Source organism: Scleropages formosus, chromosome 18, assembly GCF_900964775.1.
Source record: "Scleropages formosus chromosome 18, fSclFor1.1, whole genome shotgun sequence".
Taxonomy (NCBI): domain Eukaryota; kingdom Metazoa; phylum Chordata; class Actinopteri; order Osteoglossiformes; family Osteoglossidae; genus Scleropages; species Scleropages formosus.
In genome coordinates this window covers 6288155-6304723 of record NC_041823.1, presented here as the reverse complement: position 1 = coordinate 6304723, position 16569 = coordinate 6288155, and the positions used below count along the sequence as shown (strand labels likewise).

General features: G+C 43.8%; 1 protein-coding gene across 2 annotated transcripts; it reads right to left on the bottom strand.

Annotated features, from left to right (window-relative positions):
* Positions 1-1396: 1396 nt before the first annotated feature.
* On the bottom strand, positions 1397-14118 carry fzd6 (frizzled class receptor 6). 2 transcript variants are annotated; one of them, XM_018762701.2, is made up of 7 exons: positions 13997-14118; positions 11713-12116; positions 5481-5677; positions 3906-4920; positions 3387-3535; positions 2694-3104; positions 1397-2469 (listed from the first exon to the last, which is right to left on the bottom strand). In XM_018762701.2, the coding sequence occupies exons 2-7, from the start codon at positions 11896-11898 to the stop codon at positions 2304-2306; spliced, it is 2124 nt and encodes a 707-aa protein (XP_018618217.1). In that variant the 5' UTR covers positions 11899-12116; positions 13997-14118; the 3' UTR covers positions 1397-2303. The 2 variants fall into 2 exon arrangements, with proteins under 2 accessions (XP_018618217.1, XP_018618218.1); XM_018762702.2 differs by lacking the exon at positions 11713-12116.
* Positions 14119-16569: the final 2451 nt, after the last annotated feature.

Sequence of the window (16569 nt, the reverse complement as noted above, 5' to 3'; positions counted from 1 at the left end):
AAATATAAGTAAATCTAAAGTTTGTTGTGAATGAAGGATTTTTTTTAATAAAAACAGAAAAGCAAAAAGCTCATCACATTTTAAAATATTGCCATCGTGAAAGGTATAAAGCCAGATTTCCCTTTATCGCCGTAATTTTTGTTGCAACATCACTGAAAACCTCACATTGATAGAAATACAGAAAAGCTAAATTCAGCGGAGACACAGCAGTCACACAAACACACATTAATGCAGGAATTCTTACTTTGGCTCAAGCCACAATGAAACAGCAGGTTAAGACTTATTTACTTATAACCAGAAGAAACAATGAGCCCCTGTTTGTACTCCTCCCTGGGGAGGAAAACACACCACTACTGAAAAGGATGGAAACAAAATGATAAATATACCCTCTATAACCTCTAAAGAAATGCCCACTCAAGACTCTTTATGGCCTAATGTCCAGAGAATTTGTGGTTACAGAAAAGTTTGAATTAGCTGAGAGAAAACCTGGATTTCATAAACAGTTATTATGGCCCAAAGAAGCAACATTCAATGCAGTTAACAGTGTAAAATGCTCAAATATTTAGTTAAAGCACAGTACATTTGGGTGTATTCTTGCTTTAAATAATAAAAAAAGCTTGTTTAGTTCTTTAAAAAAGAAAAAAAAAACTACTTACCAGCAACGTTATTTCCTTGATTTGTATATGTTTTATGGCAAATGATGCATTATGGAACAATTACACAATATAACCATTGAGCAAACATACAGCAGTACACAGGAATTAGATTTTTTTTTTTTTTTTTTTTAAACTTATTCCCTTTTGAATATTTTCCAGTTATCCATTTGTCCCTCATTAAGACTAAAATGAGTTCAGATCTTTCTCGTGAATATGATCTATACAGAGCACAACATATTCATCTCACTAAGAAACAGAACTTATGAGAATTTTGAATCAATACAGGTAGTATTCAGAAACTGGAAAAATACATTACAGAGAACATTACAGTAAAATATATAATGTATACTTTCACCACACAAATTTGACCTTTTCTAGTAGTATTATACAAAAGTTAAAAAAAGTATTAAACCTTGGAAAAGATTTATACTGTAGTTTACAGGAAAACATATGTAGATTCCAGTTAAAAGCAGAACCTTAAACTTTGCAAAAGTAGTTCAGAGACTTTTTTATATGATATGTTATTTACTTTGGTAACTATCATAGCCGTTTCTTCAAAATAATACATTTTCTGCATTGACTCGACAGGTACTGTTGCAATGAAAAAGCCATATTTAAAAAACAGTACATTTAAGTAAACTATAGCTATACTGTTTTAATCCACAAAATAAAATATCAACCCAAAGTTGTAACTCTCATACTTTGTGTACTTTATTTCTTCTTATGTAATTTGTGTACTTTGTTTGAGTTACCTTACACTATTATACTTTTAAAGAATCAGTAATATCCATGTGTCACAAAACATACACTGGAATGTTCCTACAGAGTCATAAGATTTCTATACATTAAATTTAAAGGCACAAATGGGAAAGTAATTAGAGGTTGAATTTCTGAGCAGGATTCAGGTGTCAAATGCACATTACAGCTCTTTGGAGACAATTTGCATTGACTAAACATTCCACATATTTAATACTAAGACACCTTAAGTTTGTTAAAGAGTATAAAATAATTTACAGAAGGGCTGTAGGTAAGGGGCAATTATCAAGGTAACTGACTTTGTATAAACTTGTAGTTGAAAAATTAAAAATAGGTTTGACAAATCATTGCAAGTGTTTTGGAGCTGAACCAAGTATGCTTATTTTTACAGTTTCTTTACAATTACATATGAGAAAATACAAAAAGGAAAGACTATTGAGTGTATGGCATCACTAACACTTATGACTTGAATACTCATTCTATGAACTGCGCTTTGAGAAGTCTTATGTTTTAACAGATGTCCGTGTTCCATCATAATTCAGTGTGTAGACTAGACTCCAGTGTTCAGAAGTAACAAATAGCACTTACATTCCTCATTAACATGCAAGTGGCCTTTACTACAGCCACAGCTTCCAGGAACCTGAACCCCTGGTTATGTCACACCCATGCAGACTCTGGTTCTGTACAACTCCTGTAGAACCAGGTCCGTTGGAGGTTCTCTGACCTCTGACTCACCCCCAGATGGTCTATGTTCATCAACAGGACCTAATATCAGCCTTAAGATGACCTTGAATTAAAGGAATGTGAAGAGGTTGCCAAACTGGAAACTGGTCCGGAACGGAGCACAGTAAACTCCATGTCTGCTGTGCCAGTGGGAAGTGGGGTCAATTCTCAGGCATTGGAGCAGCTGCTCCCTTTCTCCTTGGTTTCCTCAGGGACCAGACGTGAGGAATGGGGGGCAGAGCCTCTCCTACTGCCACTGGGGGCAGAACTTGGCGCTGGGGGAGGTCCACCGGGCACCTGCCTGCCCTCTGTGAAGTCACTCCTCGGTGTCACCCTAAAGAGTGAAGTTCTTTATGAACTTAAGCAGTTAAGACAGTCAACATGAAACTCTTAGACCTTTGGAGCATCAACAGTTTAAACAAGTTCTTGAGGTCCAAAATTGTTGGAGGAGTTCCTCATTGGTAATTACACACTGACTGCATGTATCATAATAATTTTGCTAGAGTGATGATGCCTAGGAGGACCCCATATACATGCTAATATAATAAAGGGGATCACCTTCCATCTGGAACCCTCTGGAAGCTGTCAGAACGACTGCTGACCCTTCCAGAACTGCCTCCCTTGCTTCGCTTCTCAGACCCTTCACGAACAGCGAGGGCCTGTCTGGCCTTCTCCCTCTCCTCGGACCTGGGCCCGCGGGCCGTGCTTTCCCGCTCCACCTTGTCCTTCCCGGACGTCTCGGAGGAACCCCTGACCTCGGAGAAGGAGGCCGCACCCGTGACGTCTTGATTGGCCACAGCGACGACGGAAGAAGCTGTCGCAGCCGTGCTCGTACCCATGGACTTGGAGACAACCTTCAGCTTGTGTGAGCTCGGCTTGTAGTGCTTCTTCTTGTGCTGGACACGGCTGTTGTGCTTGAGGAAGAACTCACAGGACTCCTGCAGAACTCTGCGGCTCTCGCTGATCGGACTGCAATTAAGGAAAAAGAAAAAAGTGAAACAAGACTTATCACCTAAGTTTAGACACAGCAATCAGCAACGTTGCTTAAATTGATGCTGGGGAACGACAACATATTGTAACCAAAGTGAGCTATCTGTTTTGCCTAAATGACACAGGAGACCGTATTTTGTGAGTTTACACATGGATAGTATCAGGTACAGTCTAAACCCATCTTAGCCAACTGGGCAATAAACGAACAACGTAACCCATAGTCGAAAACAAATATGGGGAGAACACTCAGAGAAGGCTCACTCTTTCTTGCGAGTCCTGTTGAAGAAGAATGCCCATTCAGAACACGTCTTCTTGCTGCTGACCCAAAACACCGCTGATATTCCAACCACCAGCGTCATTAAGTATTTTACGAGGAAAAGAGAGAGATCTGGGCGAGCCAGTTCTTTTTTCTACAAGCCAGAAAAGAGACAGAACATTAAATTGGTTGGACATGACTCCACTGCAAATGAATTTAGGAATTCCTATGATGCCAGGCAAAAATTTATGGATTTTAAATTTACATTTATTAATTCTCAAAGTAGAGTCATTTTGCCTGATGTCACTGTTTAAACATGTATTGTACAGGTATCTACACACACAACTGGCAGAGCACAAAATTTTTTAAACAGATAACATTAACATCACCAGTAGTAGAATTTAGAACAAACAGGAAATACAAAGGTATCTGTGACAAATGATACAATGTAAATTTACGGAGCAGATAGGAGGTCCGAAGAGATGCGAGTCTGAAAGATCTCACTTTAGAGAGTAAAGAGGTACCGTGTAGGAGCAGGGGATGCTGTACTCCTGACAGCGGTCATTGATCCAGGTGGTCTCCCAAGTGCTGCGGTGAGCCTGCTCATAGACATAGCACCCCAGCAGGGTGACCAGCGGCACCAGGTACAGGCCGCTGAACACGCCGATGCGGATCATGAACTTCTTCAGCTTTTCCTGGTTACGCTCATCGTGCTGGATGACCTGCCGCACGTGGTTGAGCGAGACGATCCCGGCCAGGATCAGAGAGAGGCCCACCAGGATGGCAGCGCAGAGCGGAGCCATCACAAAATAGCGTAGTGCATCCAGGTCATAGAGCCCCACAAAGCAAACCCCACTGATGTTGTCGCCCTCCACCTTGTTGAGGGCCAGAAGCATGACCGTGAGCGCCCCCGGCACTCCCCAGGCCGCCGAGTGGAACCACACAGCCTTCTTCTCAATGGCCTCGCAGCTCCACTTGGGCCCTGCTGCAAGGAACCAAGTGATGGTGAGGATGACCCACCAGACAATGCCAGCGGTCGAGAAGAAATAGAGCAGCATGAAAAGCAGCGTGCAACCCTTGTTCTGCGAGCCCAGAACCACGGTTTCCACGGAGCCAGGGCCACCAGCCTGCCCACAGGCTGCTCTGTTGCCTAGCAGGAAGCCCACAAAGTAGATGAGAGACACAAAGCTGTAGCACACGGCGTAGAAGATGATGGGTCGTTCTGGATAACGGAACCTCTTGACGTCTATAAGGAAGGTGAGGAAGGTGAAGAGCGTGGCACAAAGGCAGACAATGGATGACACGCCGATGAAGTTCTTGGCGAACTCCACCTCGTGGGGTTTGAAGTACATGCTGCCACATGGGGGTGCGCAGTCCTTCACCCCCAGGAACGATGAGCCCAGTCCAGACTGAGTCTTGAGGGGCAACGGGCACCAGAAGCCCAGATCCCTCCCCACTGATGAGGAGGTCCTGGGTGTGGTCATATCCTTCGCTGGTGGACCAGCTGAACCATCTGGAGAGTCACGGCATTCCTGCAGTCTGAACGAACAATATAAACATCTTTTTAATATGCAAAAAAAAAAAAAAAAACACCTCATAAAAATGTGCCCCAAGACAGGAAAAGAACTTGAGTTAATAACACCATATCCATGTTCTTCTTAGTCTGATCTTTTTACAGGGTGTCAGTCGCTTTCACAAGGGGTCCAAAAGTGAAAGTCTGGCAGTTCTCAGTTTTGACACCAATGTGATGGAATGACTTCTCTCTGTACCTCAGCACTGCTGAATCCCTTCCAGTGTTCAGGAGTGGTCTTAAAATGCATGTCTTTCATACTAGTTTTTTTCATCTCCCAACAGATACATAAATGTGTAAAAGTTTCCATCACACCATCTGTCATGATCCGATTTGTATTTCCTAGACAACTCTGCAGGCACCTACTCACAGACAAACTGCTTAGATAATCATTTAGCTGTACTGGTCTGTTATGAAGTGCACTCTGGTAACCCTAAACTGTTTACAGATGCAAATATGTAGGGTGTAATGTCTTGCTCCATATGTACAGCAGACATCCCCCTTGCTCCCCCTTTGCCATTGCTGGTACCTGTCGCACTGTAGCTCATGTGGCCAGCTGACGCCAAACGTGTCCAGCAGCTCGGCGCAGTCAGCGTACACGGCCTCGCAAAGAGCTCGGCAGGGCTGGACCACCTCATTGTGGCCCTTGCAGGGTGGGACGAAGGCTTGGCACAAGAAGAGGTGCACATCGGGGGAACACTGTATGTTGATAAGGGGCATGAAGGGCTGTAGAACAGAGAGAGGGTCACTCATCTCCAACAGAGCCACTAAACCTCCGCATCACTACTTTCCTTCCCTGATACATGAACAGAGTCATAGTGAGGGTTGTGAACAGAACAGACCATCAGCGGGGTTCCATTCCAACGACCGCTGAAAGTCGAAAATCCCCTTATTCTGTATTTTATAAACCATACGGCTATATAAACAATTAACACCGTACGTGAATGCTGCATTAATAGTATAATAGGGCTTCTTACATTTTTCACAAATTATACCCATTATTCATGTTAAAATAATACTAGTGAAAATTAATACAGTACAGTATTATAATTTTCATGATTACACCATTATTTTTGCTTTCATTTCTAAATCTCTAAGGTGCTTTTTCTTTTCAGCGACACCAGAACACTCTTTTGCCCATACTGGCCATTTTAAACAAAAAGAAATTTCAAGAGAAATTACAAACAAAAGGTTTTGTGAACAAACCGTAATCGCTGCAAGACACCCAAAAACCGACAGAGCCAAACCATAACTAATAAGGCTATATAGGGGCGCCATGGCCAGCTGATACTATTATACAGAGGATGGAGCGTCGCCGTCAGCCGATACGACCAAATGTCAGGACTAATATTGTAATAATAAAGTTGACGGGACAGCCAGCATAGGTCGCTGATGTCATACCTCAAAGACTACCTGTACAATAAACCTACACTGATACAGCTGTGAAGTGTATTGAGCACAGGATAGCCAATGAATGATACACGGGATGTGTAAATCAGTAACCAGTCGGAAACATGAGTATTTGTTTTTAAAAACTAAATTTCAATTAGCTTTTCACTGAGGTCCAATGTAACCTGTAATTCTAGATACTCTGCATTAAATTCCACAAATCAATCACCTATCTATAAAGCAGAGCAATGTAGTGCCCACACGCGCGTGCACACACACACAGTTTGGGTAGAGTCACAGGTTCACCTGAAACATATCTTTGAACTGTGGGAGGAAACCAGAGCACGTGGCAGAAACCCACACAAACATGAGGAGAACACGTAACTCCACAAGAATGAATCGGATTCGAACCCACTGCCCATGAGCGAGTCGTCAGCGCTGTCCAAACTAGCTGGTTTATTTTTGCTTCTTCATCAGAGGAATCATAAATCAGTAAATTACACATTTGTCACTACTGCACTACCCTTTGTGTTGCAAATGCTATGAAAGTTCTTGCATAGGTCATCATTTCTGCTTACAAAAATTATACAATGCAGAACACAGACTACCAGAAACAAAACAAAGCAGGTTTTCCAATTCAATGAAACTCCATAAATAACTTTGCTGCTCTTCTTTTCTCCCTCCGAACCTCAGAAACCACCCCCATCTGCTTCTGCAGTTGGTTCACACAGTACAACTAACTAAGTACAACTATACTAAGACATCCCTCAGCCTCACTGCTTGGACTTCAGACTCTTCCATTCTGCTTGGCGGCTAGAAAAACGCTGGTCAGCAGGGCGTCCAACCTGAGGAGACACGGAGTCAAACGCACACGTTTTCGTTGCCAGTCACATGACTCTGTTTGAAAGCCAAAGGCCTCTTGGAGGTCTAATGTGCTGGAGTGTCCAACAAAGGGCTCCTTTCACAGACTGTGCAAACGGAAGAATGGAACTGCCAGACCGGGGGGTGCGGGGGGGGGTGAATTTTGGTTGAGGGGGAAAATCAGGAAATTACTGCAAGCCCGCTTGGCAACACACAAGGGACTGTCTAAAAGTCCGCAATGGACAGAGTGGACACGTTTCGCAGCGAGGAAAAGGACTGCAACGCTGACCTGCAAAAAGAAGATCTGATCTATAATGAGCCAAGTTGCACAGTCAGTTACATGTTGTGTACAATAACATGTAGAACAATAACATTTTATTGGCATTTTGGAAGCTATTAATGAAGTAGGTTTGCTATTTCACCTGTGGAAACATTATGATTATTCATTTGCATGTAGCTGACACCTTTGTCCATGGGAACCTACAATGTTACCTACACTATACTGAGCTACTTACAATTATTAATCCATATACACAATAGAGTATGTAACACATAGACACATACATACACTGTAGGCAGATCGGAGTAATAAATTCATCTCTCTATACTATGGGAGGAAACCAGAGCACTCAGTGGAAACCTATGCACACACAGGAAGAACATGAAAATTCCACGCAGTCCAGTTCGAACCCATGTGGGGAACCAGCACCACCCTATGTGTCATGGTGCGGTTTAAATTTCAGATTAAGTAACCTTAATTTGAACCTTAAGCATAGCCCTAAGAAACCTTTATTTGACCTTCCTCATGACCTTTCCCTTGTGAGTACAGAGCTCATCTGAGACGCTCTCCACCACTAAATCACTTCATTTCATTACAGGACACTGCAAACCATTGAGAAAGACGTTCGTTCAAACCACACATGGACACTAAACTGAACGCTGCATGAACACCTGAAAGACCATCCTCGGATTTAAGAGCTCTGACACAAGCTGGCACTGGCCTCTCTGGCATGAGCATTTACTTCCGTCTTAAACAAAGCCTCTTCTTTAAAAAAAAAAAAAAAAAAAAGAGTATCGGTGCTTTCTACTGTCCGGGTATCTAGAGGTTTCATTCCACTGAGGATAACAGAAATATTTAGAAGTTCACGAGAAGGTGAGGAACGCTATCATGCCTCAAGTTATTACAAGGATTATTTGCATCATGTATCTGCCCCATCCTGCCAAACTCTTACTCCTCTTTGTCATCAGGCCTCCCGGGGGTGGTCAGCCCATGTGTGCAGCAACCGCTAATCCTGCCGAAGTCGACAGTGGTTGCGCACGCATAGCTTTACCCCCTCAGTGCAGAGCTGTCCTAACAAGCCCACTATTCATACACCACCTATATGTTTTCTTTTCATTTTTTCAGAGGATTCAAAGCAGGCACCACATAAGTCGGTAAGAACTGGACAGACCCCCACACTGGGGCACTGAGACGAGCCTTGTCTCGCTGCGGTGGAGGTCGGCGCTCTCCGTATGAACGCTTCATTACTAAACAGCGTTGCATAACTTGCCTGGAGCCGCCGCAAGCGGATACATCCCAACGCTAAAAAGGCGGAGAACGGATGAGCGTTAAAGTAGAAGAAAAACGAGCCGAAGGCAGAGCGCCGTGGCAGTGTCCCTCCACCGAAGGATCTCCAGGAACCAACACAAAAAGCCTCTCAGTCATCAGTGATAAAACCCTGCAATTACAGCACACTACGGCATGGAACCAGCGAGACGAGGTTCTATTCTGGCATCTCATCTTCTTACCCTATATTACAGGGTATAATATCCATTACATGGCATCACCGCTCAATTCGATTTCAATACCTGAAACGTAAAGTTGGCTCAAAACAAAAATAAAATCTGTCTTCCTACAAATTAGTCTTGGCGGGAAGGGCTTCTCTAGTATGACAGACCATCGATCACAAGAAGCGTGTTCTCGATGTCTCTCTCAGCTGTTGAGAGCAGCCTTTGTTATTTTAGGACTTCTAACCACATAATCTTTGGATGACAGGTTTAAATGTCTCATTGCAACGCCTCTGCTCTTCAGTGCGTGTTTGAGTAATTAAGCACTGAAACCCTTTACAAAGTTGAACCACAGATGAAATAAATCTTTTTGTTCTCAGGAGCACCAATGAGGATCAGTCTGTCTTGCCAATTATATATACACTGTTAGCATGTGGGAAAAGAAAAAAAAAAATCCCCCCAATATGTTTTATTCATTTATACTGGCGTTTACAGGATTGGTACTTCATGCTATTTCCATTTCTAAGAGAGCTTTTTGCTGAACCTTTGAGTGAGACACTTGAGTTGAGGCATTTCACTAAAAAACCCCCAGCTGTATAAAACGGTTGAAGTGTAATAAAAAGTCAGCTGTGCTCCCCGCGTCGCCTAAAAAGCAGCCGCTAAGCACTTTGACACAAGGCTTTTGTCTGCTCGTCTCCTGTTCACATGGCTCTTACTCACCGGCTCCAGCTTCCTCCCACACGGTAACAACATTCAATGAAAAATAAACTGCAGTGGCCCTGAGCTACATTAAAGCATGTATGGCCACACTACCATTACTCACCTGCCTTGTTTGTGCATTTCAAACATGTTCTATTTATATGTGTGCCTTTCCATTTCAAACCCTTTCTATGGATCAGTGAGGTTTGTTGCTGGGCAGTTCATAGGAAGAAAAAAAATGTATTCAACCTTTTTATGGCATCAAGTGGGAAACTCTCCATACAGGATATGGACAATCTTCCACAAAAATCTACTCCAATTTACCATTAGCAATGCACACATGTTGCTGGAGGGCAAAGACTGCCAGTAATAACAACAACGGGGATCCGACGATGTTCAAAAACCTGGGCTTATCGCACACGAGCGGGAGCCAGGAATGCCTGCCAGCCTTTGTGCACGGCTGGGTGTGCCTCCTTCCTCCCGAAATCAAAGGCCTCCAACACAATAAAGCAGCCAGAGCTCCCCCAGGCCCGGGCAGTCACGGGAGCCGGGACGTGGCACAAAACTGACGCCGAGAAGGGTAGCTAGCCTCCACCAAGCACCTTCATGACGTACAAGAACTTACAAGATCTCTCCTTGCCATTCAGGGTTCCAAGTAGCCACCGTGCAGAAAGCACTGCAAGCTTTTACATTAAAAAAAAATGAGCACATGGATGAGCAAACATCATTATACAGTTTAGCTTTTCATGCTGCCGAGCCAACCGGGAACTAAAGCTCGACCTTAAAGTTTTGGAAAGATAAGGTTTAATCCTGCCAAGAACATCAAAGTTGAACTCTTTCTGCTCCCTCTGATTCCACAGGCTTCAGCAGAGGCCAAAGAAACCCAACCAGTTTCTAAAATTACAAATCAGTGGGAAAACGTTTCATGAAAAAAATGGAAATCTGGTAGAGCATGACAATATCTATATCTGTATCTGGCACAGAGATGCACATATTTAAAACAGCCATTGCTGTCACATAATAAGAGACCATGCAGCTTACAGTGAAGATTTAAATTAACAATGAAAACAGATTACTGGACAATTTATCTATGTAAAGGACTAGTTGACTGAATATTTGTGCATGGCTCAGTTTAGGTGAAGTCTGTATATTCTTGCAAGTTCTCATGGGTTTCCTCCCACAGCCAAAAGACATGTTCCAGGTGAATTTAAGACTCTAAGTGTGTGTGTGTGAGATGGACTGGCATCCCATCCAGTGTGCAGCAATCCTCAAATCCTGTTACTCCAGAAGAGGCACTGGACCACCACAGCCCTGCACTGGCCAAGCAGTTATTTATTTGTTTGTGTGTTTATGGATGGGAAAGTATTCAAAATTTCAAGTATTCCAGTTCCTCTGTTTTTCTCTTTGTTTGAATGATCCACTAGTCAAAAAGTTGTCGTAACTAAATTACAGCAACATTTCGCATACGCAGGTGCGTTCCCCACAGCATCAACACATCTCAGGATGCATCCAGCAATGCTGCTAAATGCTCTTGAATCACAGACATGTTCTCTGCAGGTAAACCAGAGCAGGTAAAGTGAAAAGGATGAGGGACAAATTCACGCAGTTCATGGAGGCAGTCAACTGCACCGTAATGCCAAACTAAACAATGTCAGTTCAAATTCGTCAAGGCTCACAACCTTGACAAAGTAGTCTGTCCAGGTTCTGGTCTCATAACCAGAACAATCGACGTTGTACATGGAAGGAGGTGAAGTTCAGTGTGAGGAGAGGGAAGAGGACGGATGCTGTAGAGACCAACACACAGTACAGATGCTATAAATAGGTAGTGCATTTCAGCTGTTATCACAAATTATTATCCGACTGTGAAAAGAGTAGTTTAAGGTAGGCAACAGTTTAATTTTATGGTATTAGGCTCCTTTTATTTGGATTTGGGTGAAATACAGGACTGCCTGTTTAGGAGTTATAATTATTTGTTTTATTAAGCTTATTGAACGTTTTCGCTGATCTCCCATTTCCACCCCAACTTTCAGGTGAAACAAACTCACCTCCATCTTGCTGGCAGCAATGTCCTGGTCATAGTGCTCCATTATGTTGGGGAAGAAGGTCATGTTGTAGGTCATTCCGAGGCAGCGAGGCACCTTGATTGGCTCACAGGTGAAGAAGCTGTGACCCTGGGTCCGAATCAGGAGCCCTAGCACCAGCCCAACCAGAAGCACTATGGATCTTGGCATTTTCACAAACACTTGGAGGTGTTCAGTGTTGTGTGATGGACGGGTGAGTGAACTAGGAGTGCGGCATGAGCGCTACTGCTTCACCCGCATTCTGCACCATGCGGGACCATTCCTGGGAAGACGCTGGCGGCGGGGCCCTCACTATCCTTCATAAAACACCACCGAAGCTAAGTGTGGCTCTGTAGCACCTCTTCCGTTGTTAGCTGTACCCACGACTCCTGCAGACAAGGAAACATATTTAGGAGAGTCCTTCTACTTTTATTTACAAAGAACTAAAAATTATAGTAAAACACAGAAGAGACTGGCAAACTGAGACTTGCAAATTATCATCATCATCACCACATTGCATTGTCAATGTTTCACCCAAAGCTTTCCATTTTACAAATATCTCCTTCAAAATCATACTTGTACACCTGAGCAGCTTCTTACCCCAAACTGCTCACTACAGGACTCTCAACACCGACCTTCGGGTTCCAAGTGTCTCCACAGCCACACACTGCCAAGAATGTGCTCCAGTAAAACAAAGAGATGGGGACAGTGAGACCTTACTGTTCAACCTGAGCAAAGAGTGCAATCCATCCCGGAAGGGAAACTTCACACTGTGCAATACTGACAAAACCGTCCTGTAGATTTTCCACCGCAGGATTAAAGCAACGCAGCCTTTCCTACTTCGAGCGACAATAATTACGGCAAAACCAGTACGCGAATAACAAACATCCCAAGGTTAAAAAATTATGTGCTGACCAAAAAGAACATAAAAACCTGACGGATCTCAGGTTTAGACGAATGAGAAAATGCTTAAAGAGCTAAAGAAATTCAGTACAACTAATGATGGGAAAGAAGGGGTAACATTAACCGAGACAACTAGTTGTACCAGCGGAGACCAGTAAAACAGGCACAGGCACAACACGATTACAGGTAGCAAATTGACTCATTCCTGTGTCAGACTGTGACACGGAGACAGGAATGGTGGCGAGACACAGGTGCTGCTGTGTTGAGGACAGGTTGTCCAGAGGCTCCCATTTCAGCCTGGAGAGAATTATTCACGCAACGGTTCAGAGACAGACTCCCAGTGAATGGAAAACAATCTTAAGATTTTAACATGTTTTTTTGGGGGTATTTTTTTCTTAATTGAAGAAAAAAATAGTAATTGCACATATAGGCTTTTTTTGTAAGCTGTATGATTATATATTATTATGGGGACAGCTGGTAGCGTAGTGGTTAGAGCGACTGCCTTTGTTTGGACCCAAAAAGGTCGCAGGGTTGAGCCTCACCTCCGGCTGTAGAATCCTTAGGTACTTACCCTGAATTACTCCAGTAAAATTACCCAGCTGTATAATGCGTACATAATTGTAACCTAAGGCTTAGTTAAGACTTAACTTAAGCCGCTTTGGAGAAAAAGCGTCAGCTAAATGAATAAATGTAATTGTAAATATTGTATACATAACATACATATTATAATTTTCATACAGGTACTCGAGTACATTACTGAATACCTCTATCAAAATAAGAAGTAAAAATAAAGTAAGCAGATATCATGTCTACAGTAAAAATGTAGACCCGCCATATTCGGAAGAGTCACTGAGTGTGGATGAAAATTAATGAATACACCATAATTCTCAGTTATAACCCCAAAAAACAGTGGGATGAGTAACTGGAGAAAAGCTCCCGAACTTATCGAGTGTTTAAAATGTCCTCGAAAGGTTTGGGGAAAAGCGCAAAGTTACTTTTTAAACCGGCGAACGTGTTTCGTCCAGAAACAGCGAGTGAGTCACAACGTATCCAGGTGCCGTGACGTCACAGCGCTCGCTGTAAAATAATTATTAAGACGTAAGTCGAGCTTAAATATTCACATTCCCACAGTTCTGTCTCGCTTTTTTGCTTTTTGTGTCTCTTAACCCCTCTCCGTGCCCATAATGAGACACTTCTGAGGCACTTTGACTCAGTTTGAGCCCCGGCGGGGGGGTCGGTGTTTCTCCCGGCAAACAGTAACACCTCCGAGTCCGAGGGAGGGTCTCACGACGGACGGGTTTTCACACCACACTAAAATGATTTTTAAAAACAAAAACTCGAACACGGAGCGCTCGCCCTCGCTTACCTTTCAAACTTCTCGGGTGTAAAATTATATACACACATAAAGTACAGTGTACATGTTAAAGTGACTCGAGACACGCTTCCTCGGCGGATTTTCCTTCCTGTGTCTCGCGGCTCCCGCCCCCTTTTCCCGCGGAGATCCTGCAACGGGAGGAGGAGCCGAGCGCGCGCGCGGGTTCGGGTGCGCGCGCAGCACCGGGGCTTTGCGTACGCTGGTACGCAACTCCAACACTCCAGCTCAGCCACTTCAACTTCCAGTCTCTCCAGTTCCACAACTTCAAGGCTCTACTGCCAACTCTACAACTCCAGCACTCAATCCTCAACACATCGACCCCAATTTTACAAGTCCAGCACTTAATCTGTTTGTACAATTCCAGCTCAACAATTCCATCATCTTTCCATCTCTACAACTCTCCAAGTCTACAACTTCCGCGCTCCACCTCCAACGTAACCATCTCGAACTCAGACAACTTGGACTTCACAACATCAGCGCTGTACCGCCAACTCTACACCTCCAGCTGGACAACTCCATCATTCCATCTCTACAACTGCAGCGCTCCATTTCTCCAGTGGTGCAACTCCAACTCCAGCTCTAACCTCCAACCAAAATTTTACAACTCCAACACTCCATCTGTCTGTACAACTCCAGTTCAGCCAGCTCCAACACTTCATCTCCCCAACTCTACAATGTCGACACAGCATCTCCAACTCTACAACTCCAACTCAACAGCTCCATCACTCCACCTATATTACTTAGCAACTAGAAGTCTCTTAACTCTGCAGCTCCAGCACTCCTTTTCCAGTTCTGCACCACTGCAGCCTCAGCTCCATCTCTAAAACTCCACCTCCAGCTGTACAACACTACAACTCCAACACCCCACTTCACCAACACAGCAACTCCAGTTTTACAACTTCCACACTCCATCTCTATAACTCCAACACTCCAACTCTACAGGTCCACCTCAACCAACTTTTACACTCCATTTCCAGTTCTGCAATACTACAACTCCAGTTCTACAACTCACACCCCAAAACTTTAGCACTGTTCAACTCCAACGCTTCAACTCCAACTCTAAAACTCCAGCTCACTGGTGCTGGTGCAGGTCCAGGTGCTCAATCCTGAACAGCAGATGGCAGTACTGTCCTGTTAGTCTTTACTAATGTCAGATAGGTCCCAACTTATATATTTTCACCTCTTCTGTGCAACTATAGAACCTTAAACTCTTAGCTTCAAATCTTGAATCCCATTTTCATTAAAAAAAATTAGTTCAGCAGACTTTTCTCATCCAAGACATCTAAAACTGCACCAAGTGCCATATGTGAGCTTACTGGTAGCCTTCCAGTATCCCATTATCCTATTTAAATTTCCCCTAAAAGGAAAAGAGCCATACACATTACTGTAATTCATATTTATATTACTGTAATATGTGCTTTAGAACAACAAAAAGGTATTCATTAGCATAAATTTCTTAATTACATTCAATTACTTTAGCAACAGCTCATGTTGGCAGTCTTAGACACCGAAATTTTAACCCAAAATTAAAGAGGAAACAGTATAGTTATTGCATATCAGTTTAATATCTCATAATTCCTGCATATATGAGATAGTTACTGTTCAAATGCTATCATTTTGACATTTAATACACATACACACATTTTCTGAACCGCTTGTCCCAGACGGGATCGCGGGGAGCCGGAGCCTAACCTGGCAACTCAGGGCGTGAGGCTGGAGGGGGAGGGGACACACCCAGGACAGGACGCCAGTCCATCGCAAGGCACTCCAAGCGGGACTCGAACCCCAGACCCACTGGAGAGCAGGACCCGGTCCAACTCATGGCACCACCGTGCCCCCTACATTTAATACATTTAAATAAAAAAAAAAATATTTCACACACAGAGCTTAAAGTATGGAGATACGGTGGTGCAGCAGGTTTGGCTGGGGCCTGCTCTCTGGTGGGTCTGGGGTTGGAGTCCCGCTTGGGGTGCCTTGCGACGGACTGGCGTCCCGTCCTGGGTGTGTCCCCTCCCCCTCCAGCATTACGCCCTGCGTTACCGGGTTAGGCTCTGGCTCACCACGACCCTGGTTGGGATCAGCAATTTCAGCCAGTGTGTGCGTGTGTGTGTGTGTGTGTGTGTGTGTGTGTGTGTGTGTGTGTGTGTGTGTGATAATGCTCTGCATTACATATGGCTATATCACTGTAAGCTGCTTAGTTATTAAATTCAGACTGGAAACGACCTTTGCCAAAAGTTCAGCTACATATAATAATAATATGGGTGGCACGGTGGCACGGTGGCACAGTGAGTAGCGCTGCTGTCTCACAGCACCTGGGTGGTGCGAAAGGATGTGAGTTTGATTCCTACTCAGTCTGTGTGGAGTTTGCATGTTCTTCCACGTGTCTGGTTTCCCACAGGTGCTCTGGTTTCCTCCCACACTCCAAAGATATGCTCTTCAGTTTCCCCCATAGAGAGAAGGAGTATGTTCTACTAATGTATGGATGAGTGACCCAGTGTAAGTAATGTATCTAGCAGTGTAAGTCACTGCGGTGAATAAGGTGTGTGGGCTGGTAACACTACATA